Source organism: Coenobita brevimanus, chromosome 111 (genome assembly GCF_032717465.1).
Source record: "Coenobita brevimanus isolate Jiangsu-jjx chromosome 111, ASM3271746v2, whole genome shotgun sequence".
In the NCBI taxonomy this organism is placed as follows: domain Eukaryota; kingdom Metazoa; phylum Arthropoda; class Malacostraca; order Decapoda; family Coenobitidae; genus Coenobita; species Coenobita brevimanus.
Genome location: NC_137064.1, coordinates 5,819,241 through 5,839,689, shown reverse-complemented (window position 1 = coordinate 5,839,689; position 20,449 = coordinate 5,819,241). Strand labels below are relative to the sequence as shown.

The window sequence follows — 20,449 nt, the reverse complement described above, 5'->3', positions numbered from 1 at the left end:
CGAGAGTTCGAGCTGCATAGGTAGCTATGAGAGGTAGCGCTCTCCCGTCACCTAGCGGAGCTATATGATTTATAAAGGTCTAGCACGGGGTTCCCTCATATAAGAAAAATAAAATCTGCCCAAATACAGTTCTCTTTGATAGGATGCATAAGGGAGAAAACTGATGGATTTGCCCTAAAGGAAGCAGATGCAGTAAGTTAGTGCGGTAGGCGAATTTTTGCTTCCGACTGGACACTCAGAACCCGTGCCATCCAAATGACCTTCAACCCCTTCAACTCGGGGATATTATTTGTGCCTTAGCAGTGAAGAGGTAATGGAGGGTATATAAAACTGCTTTAGTAGGCTACGGGATGTCAACAAAGAATGATACAACTTTACTTATTCATATGTTTTTATGTAATGAAGCTATGGTGATGAAACTTCCACAAGTAGTCACATATACAATAAGGTTTTACTTAAATCTATATTTTTCTGTTTCAGACTGGATAATGTTTACCTCTCAGGAAAAAGATGTGTGCTGTGGCTGGCACTCACTAGTACTGGTGCAAATGAAAATTCCGGACTACAATAAGAAAAATCACCTACACGAATGGGGGGGAGGGTGGCTTAGTGGTAGAGCGTCGGATTCTGCATCAGGGGATCGTGAGTTCGAGCCGCGCCAGGCAGCTGCCATGCCGGGAGGGGTAGCGCCCTCCTGTAACCTTGCAGGGCTATATGATCTGATAAGGTCTACAGGGTAGCTCGGGGGAGCATTTCCCTCTTTTTTCCCCACAGCTGGGGAAAACAACCACTGCTGCATCTGTGCACAGTCAGCCACCAGTACGTCCTGCCGAGTCCTCGGCAAGTCAGCCTCCAGATGGTGATTCCAGCCACATCGACACCAGGCTCCGGGGTGTCATTAGGGACCCCCACTCGGCAGTGAAGGATCTATCCTGGAGACTTCAGCGAGTGAAGCAGCATCTGCAGCAACAGGGGGGACTTCTTTGTAGAGTCCGACATAGACAACGAAGAATCTGTAGCAATGTGCGGCATGTCCGAGACTTCCACTCCCCCACATCATGGTGGTGGAGAAGAGTCTACAGGTGGTCACAGGAACACGGAAGGGGATCGTGCAAAGGGAAAAACCAGGACAGCCCTCCATGCTCAGCTTGAAAAGGTCGTTCAAGGAAGGAATGACCAACAGCTGACGGGACTTGTAGAGGCGGTACGATGGAGCGGGTAGAAGAGAAAATGTCGGCCAATGGTTAGCACCGCTTATACCTTTCTGACCTGGAATGTAAACGGCTTAAGGGCTCGCTTGACTGACCTACACTCATACGTTATAGTACATAAACCTGACTTACTGTAGTTGCCTTGCAGGAGATGTTACAGTGTTTTTACCCTTGATCAAGAAGGTAGCTCCAAGGGCTTGGCAATGTATGTTAAGTCTAGTCTCCCTTTTACATTCCTAGAAAAAGGTGTCCACAATGGAACAGAATATATAGCTGTATGCTTACATCCTCATAGTATACTGATTCATATTGTGAATATATACCCGGCATGTTCATGCTAATTGCTATCAACCGGACTCCCTTCCCACGTGCAGTTTTGAAGAGGATTTAATCTTCGAGCTAGGCAACTATGACCATATAGCCCCGCTGTTTACAGGAGCGCACTACCACTCCCGTGGCAGTCCCGGGCGAGGGTCGAACTTACGACCTCCCGGTCACGAGCTCGACGCTCTACCTCTGAGCCACCGTGTCCCCGAAGTTTTGAAGAAAGAACCATTTTACTTGGAGACCTTAATGCCAGACATACAGACCTGGGCAGTGTTAAAACCTCAAATATTATTGGCGTCCACTGGAAAAATTTTCTTGATGTTGTTGCTACCGTGTTACTTACAGGTGATAATGTTCCTACTTTTGCCCAGGGAGGCAGGCTTGACTATGTAGTTTTGTTCAACTTTGAAACAAGTCCTGCTGAAACTCAAGTACTCAGGTACTTACTTGGTGACCATTTCGATCTTGAAACTTCACTAACATTATACACTGATATTTACAACTCCGGGAAAAGTTAGTCATTCCAAGTATACAATTGCCTAAACTCAGCTGCTATGTCTAGAGCTGATATCGGAACACACAGGGGTCATTTTTAGATGTTAATACTTTCTATGAAGATCTTGTTGCTGTTACTGAAAATTTTGCAAGTCAGTACAGTCCATCTAAGCTACCCAAAACACAGACCAGTAAACCTACATATGCTACAGATCCAGCAATACCAGCTCGGCAGAAGACACTGGCTAACTTACAGAGGCGCTGGCAAAACAATCCTAGTGACAAAGACGTGAGTGATAGTGTGGTTGCAGTCGCACAGTACCTGACTGAACTACGGCAGATCAGAAAACGACAATGGAATAGTTTCTTCACGTCCACTGGGAGGACCAAGTCCCTCCAGGGAGTGTGGCACCAAGTAAACACGATAAGATGGAAAAATAAGCACATAACCTGCGTACCAAACCCTGGTGGCAAAGCTCAAGCTTTGACCACCCAGTATGGACCAGTGCCTCTACACAGTCAAGCCTACGCGCCAGTCATAGAGAGAGCCTTGACCACCACGGACCTTTCAGGAATTCCCTGGTTAATGTCAGTGTTACGGTGAGGTTTGACACCTGTCTTCCCATAACGTATGACGAATTACTTTGTGCTGTAAAGAAAGGAATATCGACAGCTCCAGGCCAGGATGGTATGACTTACGACGTTATCAATGCTGTCCTTGCCATTTATGACACTCCCCTGTGGGATCTGTTCAATGTGTCATATGCGGCCCACGTCCTGGAAGAGCGCAGTCATTATTCCAATTCCAAATGGCCGTGTTGGTTATCGCCCTATTTCCCTTGTTAACTGTATCTGTACAATGATGAAATGAGTCATTCTCAGTTGGTTGTTGTACAAGACCTGGGATCAGTTGTCTCCTAGCTTACTTTTTTTTTTTTTTTTTTTTTTTAAGGGAAGTCAACAAGTGATTGTTTTGCAAAGTGTCTCATTAATGCTAAATTTATGTGCGGGGCTTTCATGGGCTTGAAGAGGGCATCTGACAGAGGAAACAGGGAGGTGATCTTGAAGGAACTAGATGCAAAAGGGGTTAAAGGACAATTGCTCGGGTGGATAAAATCATATCTCTGTCACCGGTCAGCCAGTTTGGTTGCAGGGACAGCTTTCTGACGAAAGAGAAATTGAATTGGGCACTCCACAAGGTGGTTCTTCAGTCCGATGCCCTTCAATACACTAACTGACAAAATTGCACGCCACACATTCTCTCCAGGTACGGAGGTAATCATATATGCTGATGACATCTTACTCCAGTGCGAATCCCCTTCCATTTTATGTGTACAGCCCTGCAACGGTTGGAGACTGTGTGTGAATATATGGGACTGGTTATTAATGAATCGAAAACCAAATTTCAGGGACTGGATAAGAGATGCAAACTTCCCAGTATATATTCTGCTAAACTAGAAATAGCAAGTTCCTATAACTACGCTGGGGTTCAGCTTAGCTACCATAAGGACCCAGAATGCACTAATTACGTCTGTAATCTGTGTCTCCCTAGATTTGCGCCACTGCGAGTCTTGGCTCACCGGGGAAGAGTTGGCATCCCAGTTCTGAGAAGGATGCACTGTACATTTGTATTTAGACCCTTGATAGCTTATGCAGCCCCTGTCTTGGTAATGAACGGTCGGAAACACCTACAGAAATTGGAAACAATACAAAATGAGGCAATGAGATAGTCCTAGGTTCTCCCCTCCCCCCCCCCAAAAAAAAAAGGGTAATGCTGGCTGAACTGGAACTTTCCAGTATCGTAACTAGGATACAAGAAATTGCGTCACATACAATAGTCAGGATGATTAAATACGGGTCCGAACAACTGAGACATTCCCTGATGAACTTTCATAACAATGTTCGTTCACCTCAAGATACGTATCTCGGTTGTATGTACAAACTCGTCGGTCTTGACCAACTTCAATGTCGTAACTCCTTACCTTAATTTAATACAAACATGAAAGAAAAGCATTCAGGAGCCGAATGCTAATCGCCCGCCAGAATAAGCTGTTGGCCAGGTTACAAGCTACAGTACTTACAATACTGTGAAGACAATTTGCAAAACTCTACGGAATTCAGTCACCGCGTTTCACGAAAAGCCAATCCATGTTAAAAAAAAAAATGTTGACCTTTGGCAGCCATTTTGGTGACCTTGACCTTGACCACGAATGCCCATTTCCGAACTTGTCCAAGATTTTGACCATATCTTGATACCCTGAAGGTTTCATGTTGATAGCTCAAGCCTGAGATATAATGGTAACACACACACACACACGGGCAAAAACATTATCGCTACGCGTTGCTAAAGGCGGGCGATAACAAGGTAGGGCCACCTGGAGTTCTCGCAGAGATCATTGGCTACCTACTTAAATCCCATTTCATGACAAGGTTGGAGACAATAGTTCGTCACCAGACTGTGTACTTAATTGTGCCGCGTCCGCAGATGGCGCCAAGTCTGGGTGTGGGCGATTCATTAGGAGTATGAATCCCTCACACACTACGTGGACACTGTAATTTCAAAAAAGACTCCCTGACTATCTTTCGTTCACAAGGGCGGAACTTTGTTAAATAGAAGAGGCTAAGTTGTGTTGTGTCTTTGTCTAAGGACGTTTACTTTTTCTGGATAGTCAGGGAGCCACGTACGAATTACTGTCTACTACTCCCACAGACTGCGATATTGTCAATAGATGTCTATCAAGCATCCAGTGTATTGAAAGCACAGGTCATAAAGTCCACTTCACATGGATTCCTGTTTCCTTCCCATATAGGGATACCCTTCAAGGAAAAGGCTGACGGTCTAGCTCATACGGCTCAAGTTTCAGACTCTCTTGATATAAATGCTGAATCTAGTTATACTTCCATCAAAAGCACGATCAGTTCTCTAATCAATCATGATATTACTAGACAACTTCACGCTAGCATAGCAAATGGCAGCACTAGCTCTCTTCACTATGTAAATGTGTCTCAGAATACTCAAGTAACATACGCCCAGAGAGATGGGCCTTATGACATTGTTCTCATGAGACTGACTAGGTTATAATATAGGTTATTATTAGGAATTCACCAGAGAAGATCCAGTACCATGTGCAGTTTGTGGAGCACCTGTGGCACACACACTACATCATTACATAATGGAATGTCCACTAACTGCTAAGTATAGAAACCCACACCTTCCGACGCTGACAGCAAATCACATGGTTAATCAATGAAAATCTGTTCCTTTCCCTTCTTCGTGAATATCACGAATTTGTACCAAAGTTCTAGAAAGCACTACACTCTAACATGTATATTTACACATACTAATACTTAATTGCTGTCCTTCTTTCTATCTTACACTCCTTCAATGTATCTTACACAGACAAGCAACATTCATCAAGCCCTACGATACCTAGCCATAGTCGCTAATAAATGTACTACTCAAGTCAATGTAAGGGAAAAACACTAGTGTGTACCAATGAGGGACATGTATAAAATAAATGAACAACTGAAAGCAGCAAATATATGAAACGGAAAGAGAGTGATGTAGTGTTGGAGGGTTGTTGTGCCCAACGCTACCTAAGAACAGTCACTAACAAACGTACTACTCAAGCCAGTGTAAGGGAAAACGCTAGTGTGTACCAATGAAGGTCATTTATGATATGAACGAACAACTAAAAGTAGTGAAGATGTGAAATGGAGAGACAGAAGTGTGGTGTTGGAAGGTGTGACTATCACTTACCAACCCCATACGACCCGCTATGTCATCAACTCAGGCTGGGACTCATGCCCTCATACTGTACCGTACTACACTTAAATATTACTCTGATGCTAAGCTTCTCACTACTGTGTGTAATATACTTTACAAGTTCCTCTACTTTTTATAACATATACTCTAGCTAACATTTACTAGAGGGCGTGTGGCAACACCAACGATTTTATAACCACTAATTGTATATAACTATCTTAGTGGAAGAAGGTGTGTGGCAAGACCCACCACCTTCTTTTGTTGTATAAGTCCTTTGTATACCGTTTACACCAATAAATATTTCAAATCAAAACCCCTACGCAGAGAGAGAGAGAGAGAGAGAGAGAGAGAGAGAGAGAGAGAGAGAGGTGATGCAGACAATACGTAACCTGTCAAGTTAGATAAGTTTCCTAAGCTGAATTTAACTGTCTGAAGGTACCATGCTGGAGAGGAGGGCCTGCATGTGGTGGCACTGAGTATAACCGGGCGGCTCCACTGCCAGGGTAACCATATGCTCCTAAACTCACACCCTTTCCCTCCAACCCTAAAAAAAAAAAAAAAAAAAAAAAAAAAAAAAAGTTGCACCGCAGAAGAGCAAGTTAAGCCTGCAGTCCACTTGATTCGCACGACACAGGAGTCTGGGTAAACAAATAATAATAATAATAACAGTAGTAATAGTAGTAGTAGTAGCAGCAGTAGTAGTAGTAGTAGTAGGACACCATTGTACTGAAGAGGTTAACCCTTTCACTACGATTACCTTTATTTATTGCTACTGTTCTTATCACCTCAGCTTGGGCCAGGTTTACGTCCTTCTAGAGTTGATATTACGTAGCTCAATGAGAAAAACACGACTGCCACGGCTCCACATCCTTTCCGCAACACTTCTTCGCGACCAGCATCATATTCTGGTGTTAATTCATTGTCACAACTACATCCTATTCAAGCACTTCTTCGTGATTAGCATCATATTCTGGTGTTAATTCATTGTCACAACTACATCCTATTCAAGCACTTCTTCGTGATTAGCAACATTCCAGTGTTAATCAATTATTGCAACTCAGGTCTGAAGATGGAGAGACGGCAATATTAGGCCAAGTTAAAGTGAAAAGAGCATAGTATTAATTTTACTCAGCTTAGGAGAGACTTTTCGGCTGAGAGGGATTAGATTTCGGCCCGTATTAAGGAAACTCCCTAACACCTCTTCCTTAGCGATTTATTTTTGGTTATGGCTGGTTAATATACTGTTGTACGTGTATTTATGCAGAGTATGGCGATATTGGAAGGATTTATTTAACAGAAGACGACAGTAAATGTGTAATAAGCAAAATAAATCGCGTATGAAAAGGTGTCAGGGAGCTTCCTTAACCGACGAGAGTACGGGTTATAGCTTTAATTAATCCTTTTGTCAATATAGGCGGTTTATTTTCACCTGGCAAAGATCCACTGTGCTTAGACTGAAGGATAAATCTGACTATAGTCACCAAGGAGACTCATCCCTGCCTCCTAAGGCCCACTGAATTTCACGCAACCACAACTTAGTCTTCAAGTTGTGGGAGTGGCCCGGTTCCGTCAGGTGAAAACAAACCGACTTAACGGTGCTCTCCTAAGCTGAATATATGTAGCATCTCACACACACACACACACACATATAGCCGTACTGAGGTGGTGATGGTATGAGAGGACTCCTTATGCAACAGTTGATATTTCAGTGATGTAATGAAGTAAAGTACATATAGATTATTCCTTTCTCTCTCTGTTTCCTCGGGTGTCATTTCATCATGCTGCCCTCCCTCACCATCTCCTACATCTATATAAGGTAAGGAGATCCAGAATGGCTCATATAAGTCGTATGTATAGTTGCCGGACCCTACTAACGTGAGGGGCCGGCCTACTGTGATCTTTGTCTCTGAGTCACGTCACTGTATCCAACAGAGACCTGGTCCAAACTAAAGCCTCCATGGCAGCTCCAGCAATCTTCTCTGTGTCTAATAGGATGGAAGGCGATGCTACCTGATCATACCTCTGTTTAGGAATCTTTGGAGGTCCCTTTTAGGCGCTATTTATTTATCATCACCAGCCAGCCTGCCCGTCACCCAAACAGGATCTGTATTGCCGAACTGTAGAGCTAGATTTTTAATGCAAATGAAAAAAAAAAAAAAAAAGAAACTGGGCATAAACATATAATTTTTCATCTTGGAGACGTCTGCTATTAGTAGCGTGCTGCACAAGGGCGAGGTGTGCAGTATATGGCCCCTCGCCCGTCATCTGTCCTTACCCAGTCCTTCCTGTTACTGACTGACATATAGTTTAGTTGTGCTCTTTAAAGGGTCTGGCAGATACAGCTATTGCCGTTCTTGTTTTATTTGCCAATTGTCCACTATCATAAACTCAGTCGAGGATCGTCCGGTGACCAAGCCTTGTAACCGAACATTTTTAAGTCGTCTTCGTAGATGTGGTAAATTCTGCCAAACTGTCTGGGCGAGAGGGAGGCGAGATACCGAGGTAGGAGGCGTGAAGTGGTTCCAGGAACAAATGGAGGGAAATGTAGATCTTTCGGTGCCCCAATTAACCTCAAGAACCTCTCAGAATCCTCAACAATGGTCTCGTACTTGCCAATAACGTCATACTGGATGGCACAAGGAAAACAGGTGAGGGCGTAGGGCCGCCAGTGCTCGTCGAATTCTCCGCGATGCAAAGTAGTGACGAAGCTGACGAAGTTGGAGAAAGTGACGTTTTTATCTCTGGTCTCCCAAAACCTCATCTTCTTTATCCTGTCCACGACGTTCCTCTGGTAGAATTCGTTGCCCGGGCGTTCAAGTTTGTCCCTGAAGGCGGAGAGGAGACGCTCGTAGGGGTCTCGAACCACCAGGAATTTCTTGTATGCGTGGACCTTCGCCTCAAGAATGGGGTCCTGCGGAATACAGATTTGAAAGCTGTATGGATGTTAACTTGATAGCCCCCGCCCCCCTCGCCTCTCTCTCTCTCATTCCATTAGGCAGATTGTTGATAGCTTTTCTTTCTTTATGTTCCTACATCCTATCCACGTATTTAGTACGGTGGAAAATCAGACAAGGATAATAATAGGTATAGAACTCCAATCCGCTGTTTGCATCTAATATATATCTCTGTTCCAAGTTAGCATACTCCGTTCATTATTAATTTAATCTGGAAAACAGGACCTTATATTAATTCTCCACTGAGACTTGTAATTCGGTTATATATGTTGAGGAGGGGACGAGGAGGGGGCAAGAAGAGAGGAGTGGGGGAGAGGATGAGAAGGACGCAAGAAGAGAGAAGTGGGGGAAGGACGAGAAAGAGGCCAGAAGAGAGGAGTGGGGGAGGGAACGAGGAGGCAAGAAGAGAGGAGTGGGGGAGGACGAGGAGGAGGCAAGAAGGGAGGAGTGGGGGAAGGGACGAGAAGAAGGCACGATGAGAGGAGTGGGGGAGGGAATGAGGAGGAGGCAAGAAGAGAGGAGTGGGGGAGGGTATGAGGAGGCAAGAAGAAAGGGGTGACGGGAAGGGACGAGAGGGAGGCAAGAAGAGAGGAATGACGATCTGAAAAAGGTAAATATTTATTTAATACTTTTTTCGGTGGTTTTTCTTTTTTTCTTTTTTTGTTTTGGGGTTGATTTGATATAGATGGTCGGAAACATATATTTTACTTAGAAATGAAACTAAAAATGAGTTATTTGAAAGGAGATGTGGAGTTTCATGGAGAGAGAGGCTGACAACTGAGGATGTGAAGAAACGTTATGGTGTGAATGTGGATGACAAAAGCGTTAGGAGAAATACACTGGGTTGGTTTGGCCATGCGGGGGGGCAGAGAGAGAGAGAGAGAGAGAGAGGAAAAGCAATGATGTAAAAATGGGAAAACGAAGGCTGAGAATGTAGACATTATGGGGATCAGACAGGCTATATATTGTACTATTACCCTAATTTGGCCCAGATATTCTTTCTGCACTTTATTTCACGCAGCTCAGTGGCAGAGTTAGACACTACTGTGGCTCTACATCCTTTCCACGGCACTCCTTCGTAACTAACATCGTATTCCAGTGTCAGTCTCTTGCCACAACTCAGTACTGAGGATGGAAGGATGGCAGTCTTTGGCCAGGTTAGAGTTGTTGTTGTCCCACTTAAAATACAAACAAGATACGTAAAATCCATCCTAGACAATTTACCTACCAACAAAGCTCCAGGCCCAGATGGAATTCCGCCAATTGTTTTGAAAAAGTGTTCCCTTGAACTTGCCTCTGTCCTAGCTAAATTATTCAGACTATGCATACGTACTTCTTTATTCCCAAATTCATGGAAAGAAGCCAATATCCACCCAGTTCCGAAGAAAGGAAGTTCGTCTGACCCCTCCAATTACAGACCAATAGCTGTCACATCTTCTCTTGGTAAGGTATTTGAAACTTTAATTAATAAGCATATTGTTAAACATTTTGAATCCAACAACTTAATTAGTGATAGACAATACGGTTTTCGTCACGAAAGATCCACCATTGACATACTCAATCTCTTAACTCATACCATCCATCAATCAATTGATCTTTTTGGAGAAACTCATGCAGTAGCTCTTGATATCTCTAAAGCTTTCGACAGAGTATGGCACCGTTCTCTGCTGTCCAAACTCCCTTGCTATGGACTAACGTCTTTTGTTCCTTTGATTTCTTCTTATCTTAGTGACAGGAAAATAAGAGTAAAAATAGATGATGTATATTCGAATTTCCACTCAATTAACGCCGGCGTGCCGCAGGGATCAGTTCTGGCGCCAACCCCATTTCTGGTTCATATTAATGATCTCTTATCTGTCACTCACAATCCCATTCACTCATATGCAGATGACTCAACACTACATAGTTCATTCACACTCAGACATCCATTTACAAAGTCTAATATCTCTACCTCTCAACTCAGTACAGCCATCTCCATAAATCAAGATCTATCTACAATCAGTCAATGGGGACAAAACAACCTTGTCTCTTTTAATGCTAGTAAAACTAAATATATACAGTTTACTAATAGACAGATATTGCCAGATTCATACATTACCTTCAATGCTACTAATATTCCCATCTCCAAATGTATTGAAATTCTTGGTCTCACTTAACAGTGCCCTCAGCTGGACCTCTCATGTCAGATCACTTGCTAAAACCGCCTCAAAGAAACTTGGATTATTGTACAGAGTCCGTAACTTCTTCGCCGATGAGCAATTGGCTATAATTTATAAGAGCCATGTGTGCTCTCAGCTTGAATATTGCTCACCCATGTGGAATGGTTGTGGAGAGGTTGCATTAAGACAACTAGACAAAATTCAGAATAAAGCTGTTAGAATCATTAACAACCCTGCCATTACATATAAACTACCTCCCCTGCAAGTAAGAAGGAATGTTGCCTCCCTTGCATTATTTTACAGATATTTTTTTGGCAAATGCTCAGACGAAGTTGCGTCCATGGTGCCACCTCTCCATGCCTTCCCTCGTGCTACACGGGCATCTGGTAGCGCTCATAACTGGAATATCACTCAACCATATTGCAGAACTTCTGCCTATCAGAATTCTATCATTCCCCGAACTGCATCTCTCTGGAACTCGCTTTCCCAGAGTTGTTTTCCTCCAAATTTCAACCCACGACTGTTCAAGTGTAACTGTTACAGATATTTTATGAACAGAGGACACCAGTAATCTGGTGTATGGATTATTTTTTTTACCCATTTGTTTTTCCTTCCTCCGTTCTGTTATATATATAAAAAAAAAAAGTAACCCCGGTCTTCCTGCCCAAGCAGACCCATCAACCGCAGATAAGCAACCCCCCCTGCAGGGCCGTCTTCAGTGAACCGGTGTTCCCGTGTGGTAGCGACCACCTTGCTACAACGAGGCGCAGGGAAGGGTGTGGAAGTTTGGCTCCCGTGTGGACGCCGCATTTGCGTCTTTCTACCCAGTTAACTGAGGCACCACAGTACGTTCCACTTCACCCAATGAGTGTAGAGCCGCCTGAAGCGAAAAAGAAAAAAAAATAATAAAAAGTGACAGGAAGGATGAGATATATAGGAAGAGAGGAAGGGCAGACGCAGAAAAAAACAGTGAAAAAGGTGATGGAAGAAATAGGCAGCACTCCATCACGTGAGTGGATGGGAGGCCACCACCTACCACCCCGGGTTAGAGTCAAAGGCCAACTCACCTTGTGGCGCTGGTTGACGAGCATCATGGCGTGGTGAAGGTTGTGGGGGAGGGAGTCCTGAATTTTGAGGGGGTCAGTCTGGTTGGTGAGGCCCGTCAGAATCATCCATAGTCGCTTCCAGTTCGTGCATCCAACCTGAGGAGAACAGTATGAAGAACAGTAATATGAAAGGACGGTATGAAGAACAGTAATATGAAAGAAGAACAATATGAAGGACAGTAATATGAAAGAAGAACAGTATGAAGAACAGTAATATGAATGAACAGTATGAAGAATAGTAAAATGAAAGAAGAACGGTATGATGAACAGTAATATGAAAGAACAGTATGAAGAACAGTAATATGAAAGAAGAACAATATGAAGAACAGTAACGCGAAAAAGCAGTATGAATAATAATAATTATGAAAGAATAGATGAAGAACAATAACATGAAAGAACATTATGAAGAACAATAATATGAAAGAACAGTATGAAGAACAGTATGATGAAGAGTATTAAGAACAATAACATGAAAGAACATTATGAAGAACAATAATATGAAAGAACAATAAGAAGAACAGTAATATGAAAGAACAGTATGAAGAACAGTAATATGAAAGAACAGTATGAAGAACAGCAATATGAAAGAACAGTATGAAGAACAGCAATATGAAAGAACAGTATGAAGAACAGTAGCCTACTATGAAGGAAGAACAGTATGAAGAGTAAAGTAATATGAAAGTAGAACAGTATGAAGAACAGTAAAATGAAAGAACAGTATGAAGAACAGTAAAGCAAAATGAAAGATCAATAAGAAGAACGGTATGAAGAACAGCAATATGAAAGAACAATATGAAGAACTGTGAAATGAAAGAGCAGTATGAAGAACAGTAAAATGAAAGAAGAACAGTATGAAGAACAATTATATGAAAGAAGAACGGTATGAAAAACAGCAATACGAGAGAAGAACAATATGAAGCACAGTAATATGAAAGAGGAACAGTATGGTGAACAGTCATATGAAAGTTGAATAGTCTGGCACCCAACCCGAGGAGTATAACGGAAGAACAGTTAGGCCGCTTGCACACGAGGCCACCGGTGGCCGCAATTAGTTGCCTCCCATGTTTTCAATGGAGCCTTTCATACGAGGCCACTGCGGTTGCCCGGCCGGCAACCAGCTCCCGGCGGTGGCTTGCTCGCGCAACTAGTGTCCGCCACTGGCGGTTGCTGCCACTCGCTGTAAAGCATTTTTTCAAATCGGAGCATTCATACGGCTGCACTAGTTGCCGGCCCCTTCACACTGGGCCACCAGTGGCGGCCACCGGTGGCCTAGTGTGAAAGCGGCCTTAGAAGAACACTTAGGCCGCTTTCACACGAAGCCACCGGTGGCCGCCACCGATGGCCTCCACTGGTGGCCCAGTGTGAAGGGGCCGGCAACTGGCGGCGCCGTATGAATGCTCCGATTTGAAAAAATGCTTTACAACGAGTGGCAGCAACCGCCTGTGGCGGACACTAGTTGCGCGAGCGAGCCACCGCCGGGAGCTGATTGCCGGCCGGGCAACCGCAGTGGCCTCGTATGAAAGGCTCCATTGAAAACATGGGAGGCAACTAACTGAGGACACCGGTGTGTCCTCGTGTGAAAGCGGCCGTAGCAGTACACGCAAAAACAGTAATGAAGGTGGTAATCAGGGTTGGTGTTAAAAAAAAAAAAAAAAAAAAAAAAAAAATCAATGATTTTTTTTATTTATTCGATTTTTTTATTTATTTGATTTTTCTGTTTATTATATAGCTACTATTTCAAAAGCAATATACTGAATACTGTTAACTTCATGTCCTGTCTATCCACTGATGGTTCAGGCTGAAAGCCACTGCCCAGAATCCAGATAAATACCTGCTCAAGTCCTATCTGTACACTACTGGTTAATGCTGAGTTGCCAGTGGTAATCAAGACAGCATATTCCAAAGCTGACTATATTACCACAGAAAATTCTTAAGCTGATATTATTATGTCATGGCCTTAAGTGACCAAGCATAGCCCATCTAGTCTTATGGCTTTGGTTTTTTATTAATGGCTCATTATTTCAGGTGTATAAATAATTTCAATACTTAGTTACACAAATGTAAAAATATTTCTTCTGTCATACAATGCAGCAGCTTCTAAAGACACAATTCTCCAAAATCTGCTAACTTAATGCTTAAGTATCTGAATAAATGAATGCCAACACATGATTTTTTTTTTAGCAAAAAAAAAAAAAAAAAAAAAAAAAAAAAAAATTAATCACATGATGAAATCAATTTGATTTAATCAATGCCAACCCTGGTGGAAATTCTTCTATATATTTACAATCATCATTTTTACGATTGATTTCCGCTCGTCAGTTTTATATGTTTGAGGTGGGAGGGGAAATGAACAAACAAATATATAAAGAATTAATAAATGCATAAATAAGTGTAGAATCTCACCATGTCTCTTATTATATAAAAAAAAATGTTACGAGGAAAATTACCAGTTATTTTTGTTTTAGCAGGAAGGAGAGAGAGAGAGAGAGAGAGAGAGAGAGAGAGAGAGAGGGGAGGGGGGGAGGGGAAGCAGTATAATAAACATTCTTACCTCACAAACGTAAACTACATGACTAATTCCCTCCCTCATAAACCTCATTCATGTCTCATCAAACCCTATATTAACTGAATTACACAGGTGTCGCCTTCCAAATGATGTCAATATTCAGTCGTAAATGTACGCAGTGAATTGGGTGGCTTTCACCATCCATGCATAAAAAATATATATCAAAATCGGTAGGAAAAAATACAAAAACATGCAATTTTTCCTGAACACCAGCGACCCTCCCACACCTTCACATGGCACTACTTCGATGCTAATACCCAACCTTCCCTCGGATTTAACGGTCACAGTCAGTTGGAGCGCTACCACACCGAACCACTGGGCAACTATTTATTGGTTTCATGGTTACCACTCAGCGTAGGAGATGGTTTCCTGGGTTGCAGAAAATCAAGGGTTTGTCACTAACTGCAGATTACTGAGTCGCCTAAGTCGCCATCAAGCTGCCCTCCCGCCAACTCATACCACTGTCAGTCATTTACATCTCAATCTCGTTCCTCCACCTCATTTAAATAACAGTGACCAGAAAGGGTACTCAGTGTCACCATCACCTGTGTCCTACAACTGGTCTAAGGGCAGATCATTTGCCTTTGCTCCGTGACCTTGGCCTTCGATCGACTGTTCCTAATACAAAGTCCAGTACTTCATGCTCGACTGACCCTCAACACCTTCACCAGATATGATCAGATTCAAATAAAAACTGAGTTGCTCTTACCCAGTACCCTTAACCTTTAATCTGTTGTTTTTAAAATCGAATATGTTCATCCTTGGCTGACCCTCAGTCATTCCACTCATTCTGATCCAATTCGAGTCTAAATTGTCTGAGTTACAGAGTAGAACATTTGACACTGTCCATAGACCCTATAGTCTGTGTAGACCTTGCCAGACCGTGACGTTATACTGAGTTCTCCAAATCCAACCCTTTCACCCTTGTCTTGCTGTAAAGCCTCCCACCAAGTTCTGTCTGAATCAGGTAAAAAGTGTGTGAGCTAACCTTGCCATTTGACCGTGGCTTCTGATGTAAGAAAAGAGCAATGGGTCAGTTCCTTGGCTGACCCTTAACCCTCCACCAAGTTTAGTCCAAATCAATCCAAAAATATTTTAATTTGTTCACACCAAGACACAGGCTGAGCTATGATCTTGCTCAGCGACCTTTTGGTCTTTGATTATTCTGAAAAAAATGAATCTCTTCGTCTTTGCCTCACCCTGAGACATTACACCATGTTTGGTGTAAATAAGTTCACAACTGTTTAAGCTGAAATACCTGTGACCTTGACCTTTGATCTTACCCTGTGACTGATAGTTGACTGATTGCTCTCAAAATCAAATCCATGTACCCTTGCCTTACCCTGAACATTTCCACCACACTTCGTCTAAATCGGATAAGAATAATTATATGCTGGTCTTTTCATGTGCCTTGATCTCTGACTTACTATTCTCAAACCAGTAAATCATCTCCTTGGCTTACATTACAACTCTTCTGCCAAGTTTGGTCCAGATCAAATAAAAACTGTTTATTCTGTTCACACACATAGGTTGCCATGTGACCTTGACATCTGACTGACTGTTCTTGAAATAGTATCCCGTCACTCATACCTAACCTTTAACCCTTCAACCATGTTTGGCCTAATCCATATAAAAATTGTTTAAGTCGACTTCACAATATGACGCTGATCTTTAATGGAGGCGTATTAAAAAAAAAAAAAAAGTCAATCCTACGGCTAACCCTCGCCCATTTCACTTAGTTTGGCTAAAACCGGATTAAAACTGAGTTACCTGTTCACACACACACACACACACACACACACACACACACACACACAGTGAAACAAATCACCATCCTCATTACGCGCCCTCGGATGTATTACTAAATGCTGCTAACCTTGGGGATGAAGCAATATATGGCCTTATGAGTGTCGTCCACCAGTAAATGCTGCAACTCATCCCTGCTCTTAGGCTTGTATTTCCATCCGTCCCGCTGCCACCCCTCACACGCATGCGCAATGACTGCCTTCCTCCGCGCCTGCTCCGCCTCCCAGGGGTCCAAATTATCCACACCATCTCTTTTTTCCAATTTTCTGCTTCTCTGCATAATATTTTCAGCTAATTTCTGTTCAATCGCTGTCGCGGGTTTTCTGTTGCTTGGGTGTTTACGTAGGGGTTTGTGCACAGATAGGAAGCCAGCAGAATGTTCGTTAATGACACTGTTTTCGTCTCTCATCAGCGCCATGTTTGTTTCTTTGCCTCTCACGCCGACAGAACTTGGGGCTTGTGAGTCGTGAGTGAGATCTGTGGGTGAAAAATGCATTCCAGTGAGTAGTTTGCAGTTTTCTGAATCCCCAGGTGAAGGAGAGGGGCGCCTTCACGTGGCGGCATCGATATAACTGGGTGATGGAGCTGCCTGGCTATAAAAACGTCCCTCAGCTACTTTCCTGACCCCCGAAAGGAGGATTGTAAGCTGCAGGAGGAAGGTAACTTCAACCAACAGTCCACCGGGCTCACGTTTCAGATGAACCTGGGGCTACAGTGAGAACAAATACTACTACTATTACTACTACCACCACCACAATTACTACTACTGCCACTACTACTACTACCGCCACTACTGCTACTATTACTACTACTGAACCCCCAAAAGACTTTCATCCCTCAAGAATATCGAATTAGCCTTCCAAGAGAGGCAAAGGTGCACCAAACCAGACTATTTATAGGCTAAGCTGCGGCCACCACCCTTCCCTGCTTCAGTATCAACACAAAACAATTCACAAAGAAGCCACTACGCCCTCACAGCAATCCCCCCCCTCCCAGCACACTAGCACAACACCTAATAATCTTTCATCATAACCTCAGCAAAAGATCTCTGGAAGCGCCTGTGTGAGGTGGCCATTTCCTTCCGTCCACTGGGTTCACGTCAAGATGCTTATGGGGCTACAAGAACAACAACAATAACAACAACAACTACTACTACTATTACCACTACCACTACTACTACTACAACATTAGTAATAATAATAATAATAATTATTATTATTATGGTATTAACAATAACGACAACACCAGCAGCAATAATAATAATAGTAGTAGCAGTAGGTGTCATCGTCGTCGTCGTAATAATAATAATAATAATAATAATAATAATAGTAGTAGTAGTAGTAGCAGTAGTAGTAGTAGTAGTAGTAGTAGCAGTAGTAGTAGTAGTAGTAGTAGCAGTAGTAATAAGAGTAATACTACTATTACTATTACTGCTACTACTACTACTAATAAAAACGATAATAATAATAATAATAATAATAATTAACATAATAGTAATAATACCAGTAACAAGCGATGTTTTCTGACAGCATTTCTTAACCTGGGGTGCCAGCACCCCTGGGGGTGCTGAAATAAATTTTAGGGGATGCTGGAAAATGCTGCATCATTTTTTTTTTCTTCTTGGTTTTGCTTCGTACTGGCATCCTTGATTTTTTTTTTTGAGAATGTATGAAACAAACGTTTAGGCAGTACTTCACGTCACTTCACTTTAACCCTTCAGTAGTGTAGCAGCTGTAGTGCCAGTAATTAGATGTAAAGGGGTGCTGGCTGGACTGAGACCATATTAAAGGGGGTGCTGGGGTCAGGAAAGGTTAAGAAACGCTGCTAGGAGATACAGGAAGTACAAAAATATACCTGGTGTAGGAAGCATACCCTCACACGTAGCTGGTATAATCACAGAGAGGTACATTACAGACTCCTAATATCCACCAGAATATAGGTGTAAAGTATACCAGGTGTAGGAATATATCAGAAGTATACCAGATGGAGTATAACTAGCATACCAGGTGTTGATGTATACCAGGTGTAGGAATATAAGAAGTATGACAGGTAAAGTGTAAGAAGTGTAGCAATATAACAATTACAACAAGTGCAGAAATATAGCAGAGGTATAACAGACGTAGAAATATAACAAGTATAACAGATGTAGGAATATAACAAGTATAACGGGTGTAAGATTAGAAAGTGTACAGAGAGCGCATACCTCCGCCAATGCCATTGAAAAGGATGGGGATCCGTGGGTATAGGATCCGGATCCTTGGATATACAGTAGGATCTGGGTCCGTGGATATAGGATCCAGATCCGTGGACATAGGATCCGGATCCATGGATATAGATTCCGGATCAGCCCCCAAATTTAATCAATCTTTCTTAGTCCATGGCCCTCCTTCCACAAAAATTTCACTGAAATTCATTGAGAACTTTTGGAGATATTGTGCGGGGCACTCCGGATCCGGATCCAGATCCGCCCCCAAATTTATTCGTTTGTTCCTTGGCCCATGGCCCACCCTTCCACAAAATTTCACCAAAATCCGTTCATAACTTTTTGAGTAATCCTACTAACAGACAAACAAACAAACAAACGCGATAAAACATACCCTCCTTGGCGGACGTAAATATAACAAGTATAACAGGCGAAGGAATATATCGTTTGACAGCTGTAGGAATATAACAAGTATAACAGGTGAGGGAATATAGCAGAAGTACAGGCTAACAGGTGTAGGAAAATAACATAAGTATAACAGGAATATAACAAGTATAAGAAATATAACCGGTGTAGAAGTATAACGGAAGTACAACATGCCGGGAAATATACCAGGTGTGGGAAGTGTGCTTACCTGAGGCTGGTATAATCACTGAGGTAGACGACACCTGACCACCGTCATACCTATAAAGAGAGAGAGAGAGAGAGAGAGAGAGAGTAAACAAAATCGGTGAATACACAAGCATAAAGATAAATATAAGCAAAAATATCCACAAGACATTTTAAAGTATGCAAGAAGGTAAACAAAATCTTCTAGTCCAAGCAAGACGGTAAACAACATGTAAATATTAAGAAGGTAAACAATGCAAATTTAAGCAAGACTGTAACGAACATGAAGACAAGTAAAAAAAAAAAAAAGTGCATCACTATATTTGACAGAGAGAAAACTAACCTAAATCTACAAAAGGCTAGATCAAGCATATATAGGCTAACCACGAGAAACTGATCAAAGTAAAAATATAAGTAAAGAAAACAAAACTTGGGTCGTCCTTTCATTGGCAGTGGAGGTTTCGTGGCACCATTTTTTTTTAGACATCTTGCATATTTCACCTTGATATTATTTTTTATGCTATTTATGCGTTTTAACACTGACATAATTTATCACATAAACAAACAAGACGATAAATAAAAAGGTAAAATGGGAAATGAATCGTCGAAAATGAGGTGCTACAAAGCGTCCCATGCCTTGCAAATCGCGGCCAACAGAAAACGCCCACGTACCAGACGGCGACGGTGAAGAGAACGCAGCCGCAACACAACAGAGAGAAACGCAGCCGACGACGCATGATGGCAAGGGGTGAGGGGAAGGGAGAAGGAGAAGAGGGAGAGGGAGAGGAAGGGACAGGGAGGAGAGAGGGAAAGGAAGGGACAGGGAGAGGAGAGGGAGAGGGAGAAGAAAAGGGAGTGTCGGGGAGAGGGAGAGGGTGAGAGGAAGAGAGTCGAGAAGGACAGGGAGGGAGGAGGCACAGGGACAGCCAAGGATAATTAAGAAAGAGGGGGAAGAAAAGCGAGTAGGGAGAGAGAGAAGAGGGTAGGAAGGGAGGAGAAACGGTCAGAGGGAGAGAGAGAAAGGGGAGAGGTTAGGCAGGAAGGAGGGGAGGCAGAGAAAGAGGCAGAGAAGAAAGGAGAAAAATGGAGACGGGTGGAGGTGATAGAGGGAAAGGTGGAGGGAAGGAGAAGAGTGGGTGAAGAGTAAGGAGAGGACAGAAGGAAGGAAACAGGGGAGTGCGTGGAGGGAGGGACGGAAGGAGAGGTGGGAAAGAAGGGGAGGAGGGAAGGAAGTGGTATAGGGAAGC

At 42.8% G+C, this 20,449-nt stretch overlaps 1 protein-coding gene across 1 annotated transcript; it reads right to left on the bottom strand.

Moving 5' to 3' along the window:
• Positions 1-8,179: 8,179 nt before the first annotated feature.
• Positions 8,180-19,938, bottom strand: LOC145417730 (carbohydrate sulfotransferase 11-like). The gene is made up of 5 exons (XM_080286330.1): positions 19,875-19,938; positions 19,228-19,277; positions 16,461-16,867; positions 11,980-12,114; positions 8,180-8,710 (listed from the first exon to the last, which is right to left on the bottom strand). The coding sequence occupies exons 3-5, from the start codon at positions 16,806-16,808 to the stop codon at positions 8,180-8,182; spliced, it is 1,014 nt and encodes a 337-aa protein (XP_080142456.1). The 5' UTR covers positions 16,809-16,867; positions 19,228-19,277; positions 19,875-19,938.
• Between the last annotated feature and the right edge of the window lie 511 nt (positions 19,939-20,449).

Bases quoted from the DNA above. Each gene is read 5' to 3' on its own strand.
- LOC145417730 (XM_080286330.1), bottom strand. From the start codon at position 16,808: ATGGCGCTGATGAGAGACGAAAACAGTGTCATTAACGAACATTCTGCT. The intron at 12,115-16,460 runs GTTAGCAGCATT...TGTTCTCCTCAG, and splicing joins TATATTGCTTCATCCCCAAG to GTTGGATGCACGAACTGGAA. The intron at 8,711-11,979 runs GTGAGTTGGCCT...TGTATTCCGCAG, and splicing joins TCGTCAACCAGCGCCACAAG to GACCCCATTCTTGAGGCGAA.